This window comes from Cottoperca gobio, chromosome 19 (genome assembly GCF_900634415.1).
Source record: "Cottoperca gobio chromosome 19, fCotGob3.1, whole genome shotgun sequence".
Taxonomy (NCBI): Eukaryota; Metazoa; Chordata; class Actinopteri; order Perciformes; family Bovichtidae; genus Cottoperca; species Cottoperca gobio.
Window position 1 is genome coordinate 1,925,743 of NC_041373.1, and position 22,380 is coordinate 1,948,122.

Consider the following 22,380-nt stretch of genomic DNA (forward strand, 5'->3'; position numbering starts at 1 on the left):
AGGGTCTAAGGACAGAGGGTGTCGTAACCTGTACAGTCTGTAAAGCACACTGAGACAAATGTATCATTTGTGATATTGGGCTATATAAATACACTTGATTTGATTTGATTTGATAACACATAATGCCAATATTTACACACAGAATTAAAGTTAACTGAAGCCTGCTTACGTTGCAAAACTGTGCGAGTGTGTGTGTGAAATATGATTTGGGCAGACCGGTGAGAGGGAGTCCAACTTTCTCTTTCTTATGAGCAGCTATGTTATTTGTGAAATCAGTCAAATATTCAGGTAGCAGCTTTTAATTTGTATCAGCTGTTGCTAATTAAGAAACAATCGGATTTTGATCGGCTTTATTTTTCTTATTTTGGCAGTTTGGCAGAAGCCTTCCTCAAAGGGACATTACACTGTTGCAGAGGTAAAAGAATTGACAAGCAAAGAATGAATGAATTTGAACACAATGAATCGTATGGAGGGACAGGAAGAAGGCCAGATGGCAGAGTCAATAAATGCTCTTTATCAACTTTATATATTTTTACTCTGAAAATAAAGCTTCCTTCCATTAAAGTCAATACAAACCATGTAAAACGATGGAAGACATAATAAAATGAAGCCAGTGTCTTATTAAGTTTAAATGTTTGCAGCTTTAACACCTTAAGTGACACCTCAGCTCCATTCTGTGCTTCAACTTTAACTGACACTTGAACTCCTTTAAGTGCCTCAAGCTAAAGTGCAACTCCTATAAAATGTTTTACATGCAAACAGTGTTTGAACCAGCAATCTTCAGTGTAAGGAAGCACATCTCTTTCTCAGCTCCCAACCTAAAGGGCCGTTCCCAGAAAAAGAAGCTATCAGGCTCTCTGTACCGTGATGCCCAGGCGTTGGAGGTTAAAGGTCACTTTTTTAAAGAGACTGAAACAGCAGCAGGTGAAACAGTCAAGGTACAGATTCAAGTATTCTCTCAATCCCAGTAGTAATTGCATTCAGGGATGTGAGTGATATTAACATTGCAGTAAAAAGACACATGTCTCTGCCCTGCACCTTGTGGCTTTCAGGTGACAGCAGACAGAGCAGGCTCATTCAAACACAAAGGCAACAGCAACAGTAGCGATAGTGTCAACCACAGGAGAGAAGAGGACTAGATACAGTGCGGAGGAGCATCTCTATAAATATATGAAGGAGAGGAGGACAACGATTAAGAGGATTCCCCACCCAGACTTCAAGCAGAGTAAAACTCCATATATTACAAGAGCCACGTTGAAATAAAGCTGAATTTGACTTCAAAAACAAAGTAAAAAGGGAGTTGACAGTAACTGCAGCATGTTCAAAGCTTCGAAGAGTTTGGATCAATCAATCTTTCTGTTTGCTCTTAATACACGTTAGTAAGTCATTAAGATACTGCTCAGTGGTTTTTCACTTTATAATAGGTTATAACTGTTAGTAAGTTGTTAATTAATAGTTACAATGATTAAGCATTAATACAGTTATCAGTTACAACGTATAAAGCTTCATTATGGTTGCCTGCCACGACAGTGTGTGTGCGTGCGTGCGTGTGTGTGTGTGTGTGTGTGTGTGTGTGTGCGTGTGCGTGTGTGTGTCAGGGACGTGCGGGCAGGGGAGGCAGAAAAAGTAAAAAAATCAAATTTTCTGTATGATTCCAATAATTTTTATAGTCAAAATCGCTGAAAGTGTATTCTCTGTTCAGATACAGGAGAGATGCGAGCTGAGGCAGCGACGAGCTTAGCCTCCCCTCGGATTGCTCAATCCCTCGCAAACTAGGTTGAGCGCATGCATTTGGCGCGTGCCTGTTGCTATCTCTCTGTATGTCGCCAATATAATGTTTTCAGACACTTTTATTATGCATCCTGACTTTCTATAGTCCAGTTAATGTATGTAATGATTGTAACATATTTAGTCTTGCTGATGTGACATAAAACCACAGTGAAAGACACCAGGTGAGGCAGACAGTACTCTGCAGCACTGAAGAGCGTGAGTCCAATACATGTACCTCTCTGAGCCGCTGTAAATGTAACGTTCTTTTTAGGCCAAATATGTACCTTACCTGTGTGTGTAATAAGAATGCTGATATGAGATATGAAAAAAATATAAAAATATGTGCCTCCCCACCGCACTCACTGGTCTGGTGTCTGTGTGTCTGTGTGTGTGTGTGTGTGTCACCTTTCAGAAATGACACACACACTAATATTCAAATTTCACCGAATGACATTTCCAACCGAAGGGAGCTCTTTGTTATGAAGATGTATTCTGCTGCCATACACTTTATACAACTATGTATTGGTATTGTTGTCAGTGGAGAGCTCTGCCACCACAGCGTTCCATGAATAAAATATATGAATGTAGCAAGCAGATCCCTAAAAAGCCCTCAAAGTGTACTCCAATCCCGAGAGCTCAGGTAAAGCTTTAAATACTCCTGTAAGGCTTCACACTGCACTAATGGATTAACAGACACTTCAACGGATCATGTCAGCAGCTGTCCTTTAATTATTTTCCAGTTTTTAGTTTCCATTCTTACAGTCGACCTTTCTTTTAGTTTAGGCTCTGACTTATAGTTCACTGGGACCAGGCTATTTGAATGTCTTCAAAGCTGCATTCATTGATTTTCTGAAGTTGTAAACACAACATTGACAACCTTATAAAGTCGATCTGGTAAATGTTTACTCTCTCCATATCTGCTGATTGTTCCCCCCTTAAAGGAATAGTGCATACTTTTTGGAAAGATGGCTGTTTTCTGAGAGGAGATAGAAAGATAGATGTTTATCTCGGCGCGTGTTTAGTACTGAGCTGGAGTCAGGACATGGTTAGCCTCGCTGGAAGCTAGCCTGGCTCTGTTCAAAGATATACCTGTCAACACCTCTAAAGCTCAATGTTAATGTTTTAATCAAAGTGATTTACAATGAAAACAGAACACATTTAAAACACAAGGGAAATTAAATGAATTAAAAGTCAGAAACTAAAAGTGATTTGCAGCCCTGACTGTGAAGGCTCTATCCTCTTTGCGTCTGCATCTGGACTGTAAGGTCTGATAAATAACTCGGGGCGAGGCCTCTCAGGACTTTGTAAGTAATTAATAAAATCTTTAAATTGATTCTAAAAGCAACAGGTCGCCAGTGTAAGAAGCCAGGGTCGGTGTGATGTGTGTGATAAAATCCAAGCAGCAGAGTTTTGGATGAGCAGGAGGCGGGAGAGGGAATTTATACTGATGCCAGGGAGCAAAGAAGTACAGTCGTCGACCGGGGATGAAGGCGGGATCACTGTTTTTCCAGATTTCTGGGAGAAAGAAATGGTCTGATCCTTGAAATGTTTCTGAGATGATGAAAGCAGGATTGAACTATTGATTTAACATGATTGCCTAAAATGAGGTTTTCATCCAAAACGACCTATATTTCTGCAATGCTGAGTATCCTACAGTAGCTTTTCTACATGAGTGTGACAGTCTCTCAGCAACTCTCGACCCGGTGTCTGCTCTCATTTGCTCATTCTCTCCTCCAGGCTCATCCTGCCCTATAACAGGTTCATGAGAGGGGAGGAGAACAATCCCCAGCCCCAGTCTCAAGCACATAAATATATAATATAATATATATAATATAATAGTATCTGTTCCCCCATCCCGAAGACCAAGTTACGCCCTGAGAAGAGTGACACCCTGGAAACCAAAGACCAGGATCACAGCAGACCAGTCAGTGTGTGTGTGACGGTAGGAAAAGCGCAGGTATGAAATATATATTTGACGATGGTTGAATTCCATTTAGCGGCTTCGGTTATGAATTAAATTAAAATTAACATAACAGAGAATGCATTTAACCTAACCGTCACACCGGAGTTAAGAAGCAAAACAAAAAGGAGCTCAGCAATATTCATGCAGGTTACTAACGCATGTTACTGAGTAAGTAACATGAGTTAGTAAACTCATGTTACGAACTCATGTTACTTGACTAACTCATGTTACTAACTCATGTTACTAACGCATGTTACTAACTCATGTTACTTTACTAACTCATGTTACTTTACTAACTCATGTTACTAACTCATGTTACTTTACTAACTCATGTTACTAACTCATGTCACTAACTCATGTTTCTGAGTTAGTAACATGAGTTAGTAACATGAGTTAGTAACATGCATGTTCTGCATTCTGCAGTTTCTGTGTCTCTCATCTGGCAGATTGTCACTATCAAAGGTTACGGGTTAAGGTTAAGGTACATTTCACAATTTTGAATGTTACAAACATCTCTGGTCCTTGAGTCCTAACCCTTGCACACTAACCCTTCATTCAGTTTGACAGGTTTGAACGTTAAGTCGGCTAAGATGAGGAGAATAACTGAGGGAAATGGTGATGTAAACGAGAGAGACAATCAATATCATGGGAACATTTACATCTTAAGTAATATTTTAAATCAATATAATTGTCCAATCACATCACATAGCGACTCATTTGAAATGTCTCATAAATAGTGAAGTTAAAACATCGGACAGCACCTCATCAATGCATTAATGTATTGTGTCAACAAAAATATTTCATGTGTAGGCTTTATGAACAACATGTTTATTCATAATTTACTGTAGCAGAATACTAAATAATAAGTGCATGTCCTGCAGCTCTCCTGAACAGGACTATTAGAAGACAGATTTATAAACACTAGGCTTCCTGGTCTTTGGCTCTGGTCTTGAAGGCCTTCTGTAAGTGCTGCAAACTACCAGGTGTCCCTGCTCGCTGAGCTCAAGGCCCCAAAGCTTCCTAAGGCTTCAGTTGCCATCACGAGATCACTGTCACACTGTCAGGGCTGAGCAGGCCACTTGAATAGAACAGATATTTATCTGGAGAGACTTCAGGGACTAAAATATACTGGAACACAAGGATTTAAGGCAACAAACTTTATTATACAGCTAACGTCTCAACGGCAGGTGACTTTATCAAGTCAAGTTTGACTGGAGACGCTGGCAGCGGACAGGCCTGATGAAGCATGTTAAACCTCTGTAATGCTGGGGTGAATCTGAGGACCCAAATGCAGTACTTTGGACAAGGTCTTAACAAAAAGCGAGCTTTATTGAAATAAAGCCGAAGCTAACAAAATACAAAAATACAAAGTAACAAACGAGCGGAACACGAGCGGAACACGAGCGGAACACGAGCGGAACACGAATGACAATCCAACAAAACACACTGGGGCAGATAGGGATAAATACACAGACACCAAACGAGGGAACAAGACACAGCTGGGGAGAAAGGAAAAAACACAAGGGCAGAGTAAATAGACACAGGAGGAACACATAAACAATCAGAAGGGGAGGGTAAAGACACAGACAGGAAGTACAACTAGACATATAACAAGGGGGAGTAAACACTTCAAAATAAAACAGGACACCAAAGAACAAGCAGATCGTTACAACCTCGTCCTTCATTCAGAACAGAGCCGTTGTTAATGCTACACCTGTGTGGGTGTGTTCATTTTAGACCTTGTTATTTCATGACAATAGAATATGCACTCCAGCGTCTTCATGTACAATAACCACACAAACAAAACCATCCAGTGAACTCTCACAAAGCAGGTAGTTCAGTGACAGTCAGGACGGACACAGGAAACATCAGCTCCGTCTTTACCTGCTCTTCTCCTATTGGACGATAAATCATCAGACTCCATTATGTTTCAATGGATACATTATTATAGAGACATGAGACATGAAGGCTTGTTTTAAAGACACTTTCTACATATTCTACTGTCTTGTTGTTCTCAAAGCACATTAAAGTTTTCTTTCTGAACTGAATGTGTTCCTGTATTTATTTGTGTTACTTTGTAGGCATATTGTTGGTCACACAGATATTCAGGACAGATATATTTGACACCAATGAGTCTTTCTTTCAGCAGACATGTATGATACATCTTCTTTGTAGAATAAAACAGGCTTACTCATGAACAAGAGCATTATTTTTACATTTTGGTGGATGATATTATAAGGTCTATTATTACTCTTCCTACATTATGTCAAACCACAAGCCAAAACATCAAGCATCATTACATTTGACTTCAATTTTTAAAATGATAAATGTCATATTCTGTGTCAGCAGCTTGTATTCAAAGTAGCTTTCCTTAAACAAGCGCTGAGACAAAATAAAATAATTACAAAACACAGCCAGACAATTGTATCATTTTATAATGAGTAAAAACCTTTTAATACTATACAGATTCCTTAGACACACACACACACACACACACACACACACACACACACACACACACACACACTGTGACACTGCACATTTTATAACATGAGACACTTGACAGCTGATTTGTGGGCTGGCCCCGCCCTCTCTGTCCTGCGGCGCTGATTACTGGAGGTGTTGATGTGTGAACAGTACGGACTTGAATACATAAAGTAGTTTGAAGGAGATGTTTTCATAGCAATATAAAATAGATAGTATAAAGGGAAACATTTCCCAACACAAGCCGGAAGCAGCTTATAATTTAAACTATTGAATACCAAGATGTTTTTTAATCAACGCAAATAATTAAATAAAAATACAATCATTTATCTCCTAATCATTTCAATTCAAGTCTTTTTATGCAAATAACCACTAAAGATGACAATGACAAAGTAGAAGGATAACATTTAGACTTTTTGACACATTTCTTTATTTGGGTCCTACTAACACCCAGCACCTGTGGGTGCTTGGGACTCGCCACACTGACAATCTATCAACAGCACTGAGACATTAGCCATTAGACATCATCAGTGTGACCAGAGGGACTTTACAGGTGATAGCAGCCGTGTCAAATAGGGCTGGTTAGGAATATATTACTGATACAATACTGGTTTCTCCTTTTATTCATTAATAAAAGCCAAAACTTTCAAATACTGAATATTTTTTAAACACAAGTAGCAGGACAAGAACTTTATCACAGACACAGGCTGCAGTAATGATCACCAGGAACAGTTGACTGACTTTAAACGTGGTACAGAGAAATATTCAGACAATCATGCACAGAAGATCAGGAGTGGGTTTTTTCTGTTAAAGATATGTGAATAATAACTACTAACAACCAGCAACTACTGGGAGTCTGAAACAGAACTCTCCTGCTGACACCCTGCAGCTGTGTGAATGGTGCTTTAATGTGTTCACTGTGTGACACGCCTCGTCAGGAAACAGGACTTTAGTTCTGGACCTTGTGGTCAGTTTGATTTCAATCAGAATTATATAATCATAGAATTAGTAAACAAGACAGACAAGACATTCAATCACAGTTTTCAGTACTTTAGTTGCTACAGACACTAAAAAGTATTGAGGTTTGATGGCCAGACTTAAGACAAAGCTGTGAACTCCTCACACAGTCTGTGGTTCTGCATGTGACAGTCCAAAGAGGACCTCTGATTAAAGCTACAGCTGCACTCTTGGCACTGATACGGTTTATCTCCTGCGTGTTTCCTCATGTGAACCACCAGGTTGCCTTTCTGTGCAAATGATTTGTAACATTCTTGGCAGTGATATGGTCTCTCTCCTGTGTGTATCCTCGTATGATTGACCAGATCTGACTTCTGACAGAAGTTCCTCCCACAAAACTGGCACTGATACTGTTTGTCCTCCGTGTGGATCCTCACGTGTCTTATTAAAGTCTTATTCAAGGAGAAACATTTGGCACAACAAGGACACCTGTAAGGTTTCTGTGTTGTTCCTGCTTCAAACTGAACGATGAGCTCGGTGGATTTTCCTGAAGGTCTTCTCGGCAGGATATTTTTCATGTTGAGACGTTTTGGCTCAGTCTCATCTTCACCCTGTTCACTCGGGTTCACTGAAAGCAGCAACTGATCATCTGTGGTACTGTCTGATACTCCATCATCTCCAGCAGGCTCAGCTTTCATGTGATCACCTGTAACTGCAGCCGAGGAGTCTTTATCTATATCAGCAACAGTCTGGATTTGGTAAAGACACAGGGGCTGCAGAGACTCCTGATCAAACTCACTTTTATCATAGGGAGTGAATGTAAGTGGAAATGTCTTAATGCCACAATCCTCCTGTCTGCAGCCCAGCTCTTTAATCTTAATGGCAGCTGATCTGAGGTGAGTTTCTGCCACCACCTTTTCACTTAAACACCAATATGGTTTCTCCTCAGTGTGTTGTTGTCTGTGAACAAGCAGACTATCCCTCTCGTCAAAGCTTTTCTCACAGCCTTGGCACTTGTATGGTTTGGTGCCTGTGTGTGTTCTGGTGTGAATGATGAATTCAGACTTGTGGCAGAAGTAGCGGTCACAGAACTGACACTGGTAAAGTGACAAATTGTCCTCTGGATGCTTTTTGATGTGACGTACCATCGTCTTTTTGGAAGAAAAAGTGCTCATGCAAACAGGACATTTGAACGGTTTCTTCACTTTGAGGATCTTTAACGGCATGTTGAGGTCACACTCCTGCTTCACATCATTATCTTCAATATTAATCAACATCTCCTGGTCCCTGTGGTCCTTTTCACTGGCAGGAGAGCAGTCTGAATGAGTGTTGTTCATGTTGGGACGCTCTGACGTGGCATTACCTGGTTCCTCCCAGCACACACTGACGTTCACACTGGCAGCAGGCTGCTGCTGACCAGACTGCAACCTCACTGTGTCGGACATATGGAGAGAGTCTGTGGCAGAGGAGAAAACAACATTTATTTGACAGGCAGGCGGTCTCTACTGTTTTTGAACATTCCTTTTATTTGTATTTATCTTCCTCTCATAAGTACCTCAACATATGGTGATGACCTCTATCATGGAAAACTGCACACATGATTCAGTTCATGATTTCGTAGAGAAAGCAAACTTCTGATAAACTCACCTTCACTATGGGACATGGCAACATCCAGCAGTCTGTGGTGGCTGTCCACCACCCACTTTGAACAGGTCATTTTCTTTTCATATTCCACAATTGTTCTTTCTACAATCTTGAAGATTTCATCTGCAGCTGCAGACAAACGCTCGCTGACGAGTGCTCTCAGCAGCTCCATCCTTCCTGTCTTCAGCATGCTGAGGTGATGTCCAAAGTGAGAGTCAAGGCGTGTGAGTGTTTGTGACATGAGCCCTCAAGCCCCCTCGTCACTTCTCGTGGACTTTCTGTGTCCTCAGATCCCACCTTGCTCTGGGCATGTCTGCAAACACACACATTATAAAAAAGTAATACATAATTAAAATAAATGGGATTGTGGTAAACAGTCAAGAATTATCTGTTGCGATTGCATAAACAGAAATTGGCTCAGCTCAGTAATCTTTGTGGTTTCAGTTTCTGAAAGGATAATCAGACCAGTATTGCTATAGATTATCCTTAGTCATTGTTTAAATTTTATATTCTTATAATTTAATTTGATAGATAGATAGACACCCTGAAATATGGGTAGATGTTTTCATTGAACTCGATCTCATTTCCCCTTGCCTAGAGGGCAACTTAAGTAAACATTGTCTCATCTTACCCCACTCTCCCCTAATCAGGGAAAAGAATGAATTCACAAATAGAGCTGGTCCCATGATATCACTACAAAATATACTGACGGGGATTTTAAACAGAGATGTACAGACAATAAATAACTCTGCTGCACATTTAGATTTACTGGAGGTGCATTATTTAAAGATTTAGTTTCATAAACTACTTTAGAAAATACAAAATATTACATCAGATACTTTACTTTGTTTGCTACTTTAATCAACTATTTCATACATGCATCATATGGCTCACGTCATTAAAACGTTATATTGACGTAAAGCTTTTATTCCCCGTTAATATACAGCCTGAACAGCATGTATGGCGCTTTAAGTGCATTAGAAATTTATACTGGGACCGTTAGCGGCTATGTATGAACGTTTAGTGGCAACCAAGGAAACAAAGTGCAAGAACTTTGACTGAAACTGTAGCTACATGTCGGAGATATCTGCAATAAGTTACCTCAAACAGCCAACCTAATATTATCTAATCTTCTGTCAACCAGAATACCAGGTGCATGTCGGGCTTACCCTGCTGACAGTGTGACTCTTTCTTTTCAAGCTGAGCTGACGGTTCATATAAACAACTGCTTGATATGAAACATCTGCTAACTGGAGAACACAAACTGTAGACGGCTATTTTTAGTGTAATAAGGTGAGACAGATTTGCCAGCCATTAATAGCTCCACAGCAAACTGGCCAGCTCTATGTTGCGCAATGTCGTAATGCTAAAAACATAGCGTTAGCTTGCAGAGGCTCCAGCTTCTTCTTCGTTTGCCATTTTTTGTAGGCTGCCAATGACATTACCTCCACCTGCTGTTCACCTCCAGCATAGTGTTCTGTGAGGCAGTCTGCAGCAGCAGGTGATCAAATATAACCAGGAGGCAACACAACACTTTTCAATAACTCATTAATGACATAAAAAGACATACTGAGAAATATTTCACATCAGTGCAATAATAATACAACGGTGCAATACTCTGGTTTAATCTTTTAATGCATTTATTGATTATTTATTTATTATTATATATAGTCTACTATTCTTGCATTCTAACACTCTTAATCACAGATCCCATTTTCAGCATTATTACTATTTACACTGTTATTATATATTGTTGTAAACCTATTTTTACATATTTCTTATTTATCCATATGTATTGCTGTTATAAATGCATTGACTACTTATTTCTAATTTCTAGTTTTCTTAAAATGTCTCCGTTTAGATTTTTTTAGGTCTAGAATGTGAGTAATTCATAAAGTAGGCTATTTCTGATTCTGATCCTTATAAACTGAGTAGACTGTATCTCCACATGGTGGCAGCAACACTGCATTACTTCAACCTGAACACCACCTGTTGTGGTTGAGAGTACATGAAAATGAGTTATTTAGAGAGCAGAGAAGAAGTAAGCTATAGGTAATAAAGAAACAGTTAATAAATAAGTATAAGTAATGGATAAATTGTTGAAATATCTATCTTAAAGTAATGAATGAAAAATGTAAATAGATAGTGAAAAGTATTGCATAGTAATTGATTGAATGTTTGAAATAAATAGCAAATAAAGTAACAGAAAAAGAGTTGAAACAGTTAGTTAAAAGTAATCGTTTAAATGCCTAGCTTTTGCCACTGGTAGTATAAATGCAAACTTGACCAAACCAACCTAAACATCAATTGAATGACAACATTTTGTTAATGATGTTGAATAACATCCAGTTTCAAATCAATGGAGCACATTTGGAACATTGATAAAGGGTTCATCTTATAGGACAGGGGTATGTGAAAAGGTTGTGATTAACTGCATATATAGAATTACAATCTTATTCACTCACCATCATCTCTTATCCTCTTATCATCTCATCATGTATGATAGTTAAATGCATGATTTGGACCCGTGGCTCTAAATGTCAGAAGTTTAATCTATGATCACTTTGTTGACGAGATCCATTGAGTCTATGTGCAGTCAAATCCATGTGTACACTAGAGGGTGGCATCAACCTTTCATAGTCTCTGGCCTGAGCAGCATTTCCACACCTATCCCAAGCTTCTGAGATTACTCTGTGATGCACAGAACAATTCACTGGTAAACTCATAGGTTGCTAAAATACGGCGCAATTAAACTGAGTAACACCAAAGGTTGAGGATGTGTTCAGGGCTAACATGTTCAGTAGCCAGAATTAGTAAAAAATCAGCAGTAGAAAAGCCATGCATTAAATTTAAATCTGGTGGATGTTAATTTCCATGGGCCATGTGCCTGTGAGCACTAAGCTGGTGTGCACACAGGAGTGATATAGTAGGAGTGATTTGTGAAGTGGAGAACAGTGGGCCGATGTGGCGGGCTAGCCTGCCCGTTCCTGTTGTTGTGGGCTGGGAGTTTCCAGCTATACAGCTCAAGGGAAGCACCGCAGGATGTCCTTTTCCTCATTCCTCAAGGATAGAATTACTGTGTGTGTGTGTGTGTGTGTGTGTGTGTGTGTGTGTGTGTGTGTGTGTGTATGTGTGTGTGTGTGTGTGTTTGTGTGTGTGTGTGTGTGTGTGTGTGTGTGTGTGTGTGTGTGTGTGTGTGTGTGTGTGTGTTACTGTGTCTCTCATGTGTATTTTTCTAATAAATAACAATGTTTCTGTCAGGTGCTTTTCAAGTCAATGCAACTACTTTGTCTGTATCTGATGTGATGTACTCTGATTGATTATATAGTTATTGTACAATTGATCAATACTGCACTAGTTGTCAAAAGGAGACCCTTAAACTGAATTCTTTAATACAACCTCCTGATGACATTTGCACCAGTCACGACTATGATTCGTTTGTAGCAGCAGACGTACTATTAGTAGTTTATTCTTGATTTTAGTATACTAAGTGTTCCGTGGTCTAAATGCTGTTGAAAAGATTTCCCCACAAGGTGGAAATGTGTGAGGGAACAATTACTGGGAATATTCTGGAGCCATACAGTCAAGTATAACTGTGCCTCAGTCAAAAACAAACTTTTAAAGGATAATTCCAGATTATTACAACTTTTCTACTTTTACAACATTTCTAACTTGAACAATGCTTACAGTTTATCAAGTCTGAGATTAGATTTTACAATTCTTTGTCTTCCGTCGGCTCCAAGCTCTGATTTAATTTCTCTTTTCATTCTTTTTAACAAAAGAAAAAGAAAGTTTGTGTTTCATTGTCCTGTCCTTGTTATTGATCTCTCTCTGACAGTGTACGTTGTTATGTGTGACCTCCTCCTGTGGACGATAACACACAACCTGCTAAATGATGCTAAACTCCTGCTGTTGCCTCAATGTCAATCTTAATAAAATTGGGGAAAACAACACATCTTCAAAGATGTATTTCCATGACAAAGTAGGTCATAGGAACTCCAGGATTTAACTACCGGCTGTTTCGTGAAAATATCTGGCACGTAAATTTAGACTTGGTGTGAAAATGTTTCTTTATTTTTGGCCATCATTCACTTCATTAATGATTCCAATGTCCTCACCAAGAAAATATTTGATCTGGGAATACAGCAACAATAAAACAATTCAGTCAGGGCATCGAACACGAGCAGCAGAACAACCGTACAGGCTGTAAATACACCCACAGATGAACCAGATTCATTTATAAGAACAGAGAAATTCTGAAAAGTCAAATTATAAGCAAACTGTTGATTGTAAACATAAATCACAGTATAAAGACCCACTTCCTATTAGACCTACTGTACATACCGTAGTTGTATGTATACAGTTCTCCTGTGTAATGAGTATTTATTACCAACATTTTACCTGCGCTCACCTTCAATTTTATCTCCAAATAAAGTGGTTTAGGTCTCGATAAACTCTTGTTTACAGCCTTTCTGATTGTGTGTCTGCTTGTGTTGGACTTTGTTATAGCGATGTTTCCATGTTTCCAGATCGCAGCCATTACTTGGGTTCACTGATATAAGCTGTAGAAATGGTGTAAAAGAACTACAAAATAAGACCAAATGTGTTGTTTGTGTTCAGTGGGTTTTTACCACAACAGTAAAGTTGTAGGCCGAAAGCCAAAACAATGAACTGAAGGACACTACATCCGAAATGACAGATTCTGCATCCGTGAGATGCGACAGTCAGTGAGGGGCGGCTCGGGTCCATGTGACGTACATTTCGTCAGCAGAGGGTGTATGTGCGGACATTCGCCTACCTCCAATGTGTTGTGCCCACACCAACTCTACAAGTGGTAGTGTAGCGATGTACAGCGCATGTGTGGAACGCGTACTCCAAGTGGACTCCAGAACGTAGTCCGAAGTACGACGCGTCCATGTTGTCCGCAGCTGACCGTGTATGCGTCCGCCGGAGAGTATTACCTAGACTTACAGCAGAGGAAAGCAGAGTTGTGGGATGATTCTTTGTGGGTTTGTCACTATAAGTGTCCCTTTCACATCACACATAGTCATTGGATCCATTGTTATTATGAAAATATTGATTAGTGCAGCTTTAAATGTGTCTGTTGTGCTCTATAAATATCCCAAAAGTCTTTCCTCAAACATTTGACCTCATCATGGTGGATACATGTTGAACAGCCTTTAGACCATAGAAGTGTTAAACCTACAGTAGGGACGCAGTCTGCCTGCCCCGACAGTTTACCAACACAGGTCATCAATGGAAGTGTATGAAGCTCATAGTGAAGCACTATGAAGGAATGAGTGCGACAGCTGCTGGGGGAATCCTACTACACTATCAGGTCACATGGTGCACACAGACAGAAACACACACACACTCTATCCCTCTGATCCCTTCACCCCTCCCCTCCCCTCTGTCTCTCACTAATGCTGTGTACAGTGAGGGAGGGGAAAAGCAGGAGGGTTTTAGAGGAGAGAGGAGGAGGGGGAGCCGCTGAGAGAGAGAGAGAGAGAGAGAGAGAGAGAGAGAGAGAGAGAGCGAGAGAGAGCAGAGCAAGCCAGAGGAGGAAGAAAAGGAGAGGCAGTGTATGGTGTGAGCCCAGATTACAACCAACGAGATACTGAAGCAGGGAAGATAGGAGCGTGAAGGACAGAAATTAAAGGATATAACCTCCTCTGACATATTCTCTCCTTCTGTGTCAGCTGAAAGGACACAAAGAGGAGATTGCATGCAGGTTGGAAGAGGGAAGAAGAGTGAGAGGAAGGGGAAGAAAAAGAAAGAGGAGTACTGTATTTCCAAGAGCAAGCGTTTCAGAGGACGGTGCTGTCACAGAAGAGGAGGAGGAAGAGGAGGTGATGTGTGCGAGCGTGTGAGTTTGCAACACACCAGAGACACGAGTGGTACAATCCTAAGGTGTGTGTGTGTGAAGTGAACTCCCCCCACACCCCCTCATCATCAAAACCCCAACATCTTCCACCGAGAACCAACCGGAGGTTTCACAAGCCATGCTGAGGACCAGGAGCCAGCCCAAGTCCTGCTGAACACCATGGCCCAGGTGAGGAGACACACACACACACACACACACACACACACACACACACACACACACACACAAACACACACACTCACACACACACACACACACACAGTGTATCTAAAGTGTGCATGTTGTTGGCATATGTATTGAATGCACAGGCAAACTTAGTTGTGCTGAGATAGATGTGATGTTTTATGGACCACCCTGTCCCTGCCCCTTGTCCTTTCCTTGTCTCTCTCCCACTATTAGGAATTATTGTCAAGAGAAGTCTTCTGAGTTACTTTACTTTGACACTTCAGACATCTCTGCAGATCCTAAGCACAATGCAAAGTGAATTGTTATTGTTGTATCACCAAAACATTATAGAAGTGAGTTCTGTGTTGTGGTTGTCTTAATGTCTGTTCAACCACGATCATGTAACAACGACGTGCCAGGTCTGAGCATATTGTTATATAGCACTCTGCCCATCCACGGTGAAAGAGCCTTAAAGTTGTTCTGAAATTTGATTCCTTCTAACTTTTTGTTTGAGGAAATACATGATACAGCTGTTGTACCTATGTTTTAAAATAGGATGTGACAATCTTTGGACATATTTGTGTGTAAACCTTGAGCTTCTGAGAGCTGATGTTGTGATAGGATGTGCTGTCAACTTCTGCGGTACGCTACTAACTGGAGAAAGTCCTACTGTACAGACAACTACCTATATATAAAATGTTCAATTCAGCATGAACTAATAACCATTAGTACATCATTAAGGAGTTTGTATTCCACTCTGAAGGACTTTCAGTTCCCTCAGCCTCAGTCCCCGCTGCTAGGACTCTGGCTACTTTGCCGAGAGGAAGGGACGGCAGCTCCGGAGGCGGACCTTCAGTTAGCGGCTATAGGTGGCAAACAGGGCCATGGTGCATTACTCACCACCTAGTCTGAGGTCTCTGATCTGCTTAACTTTTAAGGAAACCCTTTGATAGAAAAAAAAGAACCCTGTGAAAACAGAGGCATACGTGCCAGTGCTGCCCCCAATTACCCCCTGGTGGTTGCCATGGACAAATAAAGGTTGGCCGGGGGAAACATAGGAGGATAAACTGCTGGTGCCTGTCATGGGCATGTCAACTAAGCATATTGTTACAATGAAGCACCATATGGTGTATCATTTAGGCACTAGGAAATGCTGGAGGGCTTCTCATTTGAAACGAATACAGGAAGTGTTGACGTTGTCTTAACAGCATACTGCAGTAACAAATATTTAAGAGGAAACATGGGATCAGATCAGAAAAAAAAATGATATGACCAAATATACCCGCAGTAACAGAGTGAGTTAAAGGCCTGCTACCTTCTGCAGTTGAAGTTATTTGAGCATTTACGATATAGTCCTGTGACCTCGGCACAGAGATAGAATCAAAAATGGAGTTAGGCAGTAACAATGTCTTGTTGAGGGGTGCTGTGTCAATAGAGGCCCACACCTAATGTATGCCCCAGGACCCCCTAAGGCGTTAATCCAGCCCTGCTTGGACCCAAAGTTTGTCTTTTTAGGAACTGAAGGTTGTTGAAAGGATTGCTTTGTTTGACACATTTTGTTTTGTATTCTTTGTGTGGCTTTCAGTGGCTGAACTGCAGTGTATCAAGTGCAACAAACCCCAGGGAAATGAAGAGGGGAGTATTTTGGGCTTGTCTCTATGAGGGAGAGGGCATCTCCCTGAGAGAAAGGAAGGTTGTGTATTTTTAGCCAATCGGCTCAAGTGCTGCAGTTTATTTTGTCTGTGTTATGCATGTGTGTATGTGTAGACTGTGAGACTTGGAGTGTGTGCTCTTTTCATAGTTGGTGACAGAGACAGACAGTAAGAGACAGAACGCATGGCAGGTCTGTGAGGTCTTTAGGGTGTGTGGATATAGAGGATAGTGTATCCTCTCAGATAGAGCGGGCATTGACTGTGTTAGGGTGGAGCAAGTCATTCTGCCCAGCAGGATAATGGAGAAACTATGTAGTCAGCCTGAGTGTGAAAGGTGCATTGTGTTTTTGGAGGTTGTGTATGTGTGTGTGTGGAAACATCAGGATATCCTGCTGCTGCTTGTGTGGACAGACAAACACACGGGTTCAAACTAATGAACTTTCCAACAATATCTGAAACCAACATGGATCATCATACAGAACAGATATAATATAGCACCATGATATTAAACTTTTATTACAATTTAACTTTGAATAAACATGTTTCCCTAGTTGACTATGGGGACACTTTAACGTCAGCTGAACTTTTAATGACATATATTTCACACAGATTCCATCTATGTACACAGGACAACATGTGATCACTATAATACAAGTAGAAGTTGTATTAGGAGTAGTTCAGCGTTGTAGAAAGTACCATAGCTTTCTTTCCAAAGGTAAAATGAGAATCAATATTAATCTCATGTTAAAGGGGCACTCCACGTCAAAGTTTTCAGGGGTTGTGGATTATATTTCAGTCAGGAAAGACACAAGTCAACATGAATGCAGAAGCTTGAGTTGACAGTGGTGGGGGGTGAGGGGGCAAAGAGGCCTAGGCTGCATTATCAGCAGAGACAAATAGGTTGAATATTCTTCAGCTAAGATGATCATTGGGTGAAAGGAAACCCAGTGAAATCATTGGATGACAGTTGAGAGGCTCACAGTTGACTTCCTGCTGGAACGCTAAAAGCTTCATTTGTTAAAAAACAAAGTTGGAGGGAGCTGTGTGAACGCTGATAAATGTCCTCAAGTGATGTCACTTAAGTCAGCGTTGGTATAAAATGAAAGAGATCTGTCCTGACTGCAGCTCTGCTCTCACAGGCCTGAGATCTTCTGAACTCATCCTGGGAAAGGAAGCCAATAAGTGTATTTGCAAAACTGTTGAACCGTTCCTTTAATAGTGAACTACTAATACAGAAGTGTTCCTATTGTGCATATGTTTTCTCAGAGGTACTTATGTACTCTTCAAGCATACATTAATGCATTTTATTAGAAAGAAGCATTTAGCCTAACAGACACATTGACATTAATCAGATTATCAGCAGCTTGTAACTGATCACAGATATGAATATATGAATATATGAAGAATACATTGCACAACAGAAATGCAAAAGATATGTTTGAGATCATTCAGAAATGTCCTGCTCACAATAAAGGCTTGTCCACTAAATGCATTTATTATAGTTCTGTACAGTTTCCTCTTTAACCCTCCGAACCCAAACTGAAGCCAATCAAACCACAGACTACACAAACTGTAAGCATCACTTACTCTTTCCAATGATAATGCTATCTGCAGTCTGAATCAAGAATAAAATAAAGTTTTTGAGGTTGCTTTTTAATATTTTTGAGTTTTTAATTGTAATGTATTTTTGTATATATTTTAATTGTAAAATGTTACCATCTAGACTAGATTCAGTCAATTCTTTAATAACCAAATGTAGCGGATTGTAAAAGAAGAATCTTTTTATGTTTTATGTTTATGTAGATTATACTTAGAAACATAGATTCATTTAACTCTCAATTTAGTTAAGAATTTTAGCATGGTCATAACATTAAAAAGTCCTCAAAATCTAAAGAAACAGTTATTGAGATAGCAAATTCCCATTCACAGTTTCACTTTGCTCTCAGTGAACGAAGCAGTGCAGCAATATAAATATTGCTTGGATATAAAGGCACCATACATTCAAAAACCTCAGTATCAGTCTTCACTGAATATGGACGGCTACAAAGGAGCATGCATGCAAACCTTCTGCAGATAAAGGTTTAAAAATACATATCCTGTATTGTACGTGGAACAGCGGAAAGGGCTTTGTGAGGTTGGGTCAACATATATGAGCTTTAGTGTGTGACTCACTGAAGTGACTCAGACTGAGCTGACATGTCCTGTGAGGCCAGTCTGAAGCCTCCAGGCCTCTCCTGGGACTTCGCCTTCATAACTTCTCTCAATTACACTGCACTAGCCACGTGTGCTCTAATGGCCCGTGTGTGTCCTTACATGTGGATTCCACTCAGTACATTTACAGACTCGTACAGCCGAGGGACGGGCAGAACAACACAGGAAACAAAAGTGATTGGACACAGCGCAGTTTTTTGAGCATGGACAGACACTTTTGTTAAGTTTCAACCAATAACATGTTTGGACCGGTTATTTTGTACAGATAGTAAATAAGTCTGAATTCAAATAACCAGCGTTTCTTTACAATTGACTGAAAAGCATTTACACCATCATGTAACTGATTACTACCCCTGCTCACCCTGCTACCTCTACCACGTGCAGAGTTGCATCTTAACTAAAAGTTACATTATATATAAGATTGAGGTTAAAGGCCTCCTACAACCAAATGACAACAAGCTGCTCAACCTCAACAACTAATGTCTTCCAGAACAACCCGTGTCAGCATTTTCTGATGTGTCACCTCAGTCAGGAGGATGACATTATTTGTCAGTGCCTTCCTAAACTACTACACATAGTAAGTAACCTCTGTTGTAACTAAGTACCGCTGTTTGTGTCCCATGTGAAACCTAAAGACGTTCACTTATTTAATTAAGTTAAATAACGGTAATATTGTTTACACTGGTCAATGAAGTGGTCATTGCTAATGGTTTCTAAATGGTTTTAAGGAAATACACATATTTCTAACAACACACTTTTACAACAGTAACAATCATCCTGCTTTGTAGATGTTTGATACTTGATTTGAAATGTGTGTTATTGAGTCCATACCACAGACGCACAAACACACTTCAGAATCATGAAGTGAGACACAAAAGCATTGCGGGCTATTCTTACATCCGGGCCTGTAATCGACATCCCAGCACTGACTGTTATCAGCACTCAGCAGAGGAGAGGGGAGGAGGGCGAGGGGGGGGGGGGGGATGGAAGGGGGAGGAGGAGGAGACAAAAGAGAGACGAGCAGGAGGTGAGAATGACAAATTATCTTGACAATTCCCCATTCCTGCATACGTCTCACATGTGTTCATGTCACAGACGGATCTGTTTGATCACGTTTAGTTCAGCTGCTGTAGAAGTCTTTGTGCGGCTGTGTGACAGGACAGTGACGACTGAAACGTACCATTACAATAGTCCTTCTTACACATTCTCTTATTTGTAGAACTGCCATTGAATTCCGCTGAAGTAAAGGGTAACCCTAACCCTAATGTTAGCCATGCTAACACACTAAACTTAGATGGTGAACATGATAAGCATTATAACTGCTGAACATGTTAGCATGCTGACATTAGCATTTAGCTCAAATTGTTCGTGAGGAATGGTGCTGCGGTCTTTGTCCCGTCAGTCACTGCCCAGCCTTATAAAGCTCAGCTGATCTGAGTTTCATTGCTGCTTGACTTCAGACCATTGTTTGTATGTAGAGGTTTCTTTTTGAACCACATACAGAGGGAAGTGTGCAAGAGCTCTCCTCCTAAATGTTTATAGAACCTTTAAAGTAATAATAAAAAAAAACAGCAGTTTGATGGTAGTGAGTATTTCAGCAGATTTTAACAGATAAAAAAGCAAGACATTAGCAATACATAGAGGCTGGTATAGATGAGTATTTGAGTATATGACACAAAACATTTGATAACTGATGTGATGACAATGATATGATATATTGTTATAATGATATATTTGTACTCAAAAGATAAGAGCTACAAACCTACATAAACAAATTCAATTTCAAGATATTTCATTGGAGAACAATTTGGCTCTTGGGATCCTTAATTCAAAAATATAGGCACGCTGTCTGAGAAACGAACCAGAGCCGGAGAAGAGGAGAGAGTGACTTCACTTACAGTTAGAGGCTGAAGGGATGAAGAGAAAGAAGCTCTTTAAGTGGTTGTGCGTTCAAAAACACTCCATGCTACAACAGTTTTCATAGAAGCTATGACTTTGGTAAAGATGTAGTTGGCTCTCATTGGTATTATCCAAACATACGTCTCTGTTTTTGTGGTGTGTGTTTGTGTGTGTGTGTGTGTGTGTGTGTGTGTGTATGTGTGTGTGTGTGTGTGTGTGTGTGCGTGTGTGTGTGTGTGTGTCATGAATGGAATTGGAATTATGTAATGTATGTAACTGCAGTCTTGTCCACCTTTATTATATCCCTTTCAACAATCACTAATAACACACACACACACACACACACACACACACACACACACACACACAGTGCATGTTTTAGCAGCTGCTGTTCATTGTTTGCCAATGAATTCATGCATTTGAACAATAGAGTGAAATCTGTGCTGCTGATTTAATGAATGAGGAATGTGTTGAAATGAAAACCATCGCCAGCATTTGGCCTCTCTTTGAGGCAGAATGAATGAAAAACACATCATGCAAGAGACTGTATAATTTAGAGAATATTAATTATTAACGCACTGTATTAACACTGTATATTTTATAAGACTTATAAGAAATAACACAATCTTCCTCTTAAAAAGTTGTTTTCAAAGCAATAAAACGCACAATTGCTCAAATACTCAAATACACCAACCGAAACTGATTTGATTGGATGGTTAGCTTTGTGGCTAATGCTAGCAACATTTAGATATATATTGCTCTGTTTCTTACATCACAGGCAATTCACTGACCTAATTACTTGGTACTTGTGTTACATTATGTTTGAACAAAAGTGCTTTTTATCAGAAGAAGCTAACACACCACACCTCATCACAAGACATGGTTGTTATTTCCTGATGTTGTTCCTCCTCCACTTGCTCTCAGTCAGGTCGGCTAAAGCTTTGTTTGGATTAAACGTTATGAAAATTAGATATTGCATGAATTTGATTACATACAAAGTCAAATCTCTTTGTAATTTAGCTCTTGGCGGTCAAATTGAGGAACAGCTGCATCCATGTCAGTTTAAAATGTTTCAACTTGATCAAAATATTCACACAAGCTGTTTGACTCCAATTCATGGATATACTAGAACAAAATTAAATAGTGGAGAGACTGTAGGAGAATAACACAAATAACTGGTGAAATTCTGAGAGTACGTATGTTCCAGGTCGGTTCTTGTCATTTGTTGTCATTCTGTGACACAGGGTTGCGCAACGAAACACAGTTGTAGCTTAATCCATTGTGTTTGAACTGATTTGTGTAAAAATCATATTTATTTGGAAAGCTGTAGGATGCTCTGATATACGCAATTTACGTGCGAGTACACGTTTCTACAAAGTAATCTCTACAATGGAGGTGGGAGTCCAAAGTTAGCATGACCAATAGAGTCCCAATAGCCAAATATATGGAAATGCCCCTTTAACATCTGGACAGTTTGAGCCTTGGCAATAAAAACTGCAAAACATACGACGATAAACCTTATATGACAATGTTAAAAAGAACAACTTAATCTCGTTTGTTCCTGACCTCCAGTGCTTTAACATGTGGCCCTGTTGGAGTGATGTAGAAGTGTACACACAGGGTGTCTGTACTGTGTGACATCACTGTTGGGTGTAGTACAGAAGCAGCAGAGCTAACTTCTGACTTTAGCCAGCATCACTTCTGGGTGTGTTTGGTGAGACAGACTCACACAGGGCACTTACAGTGTTCAC

At 40.1% G+C, this 22,380-nt stretch overlaps 1 protein-coding gene across 2 annotated transcripts; it reads right to left on the reverse strand.

The window, feature by feature from the left end:
- Positions 1-6,574: 6,574 nt before the first annotated feature.
- Positions 6,575-10,295, reverse strand: LOC115024206 (zinc finger protein 84-like). 2 transcript variants are annotated; one of them, XM_029455567.1, is made up of 3 exons: positions 10,264-10,295; positions 8,822-9,131; positions 6,575-8,630 (listed from the first exon to the last, which is right to left on the reverse strand). In XM_029455567.1, exons 2-3 carry the CDS (start codon positions 9,057-9,059, stop codon positions 7,315-7,317), a joined length of 1,554 nt encoding a protein of 517 aa, XP_029311427.1. In that variant the 5' UTR covers positions 9,060-9,131; positions 10,264-10,295; the 3' UTR covers positions 6,575-7,314. The 2 variants fall into 2 exon arrangements, with proteins under 2 accessions (XP_029311427.1, XP_029311426.1); XM_029455566.1 differs by lacking the exon at positions 10,264-10,295 and adding an exon at positions 9,988-10,257.
- Positions 10,296-22,380: the final 12,085 nt, after the last annotated feature.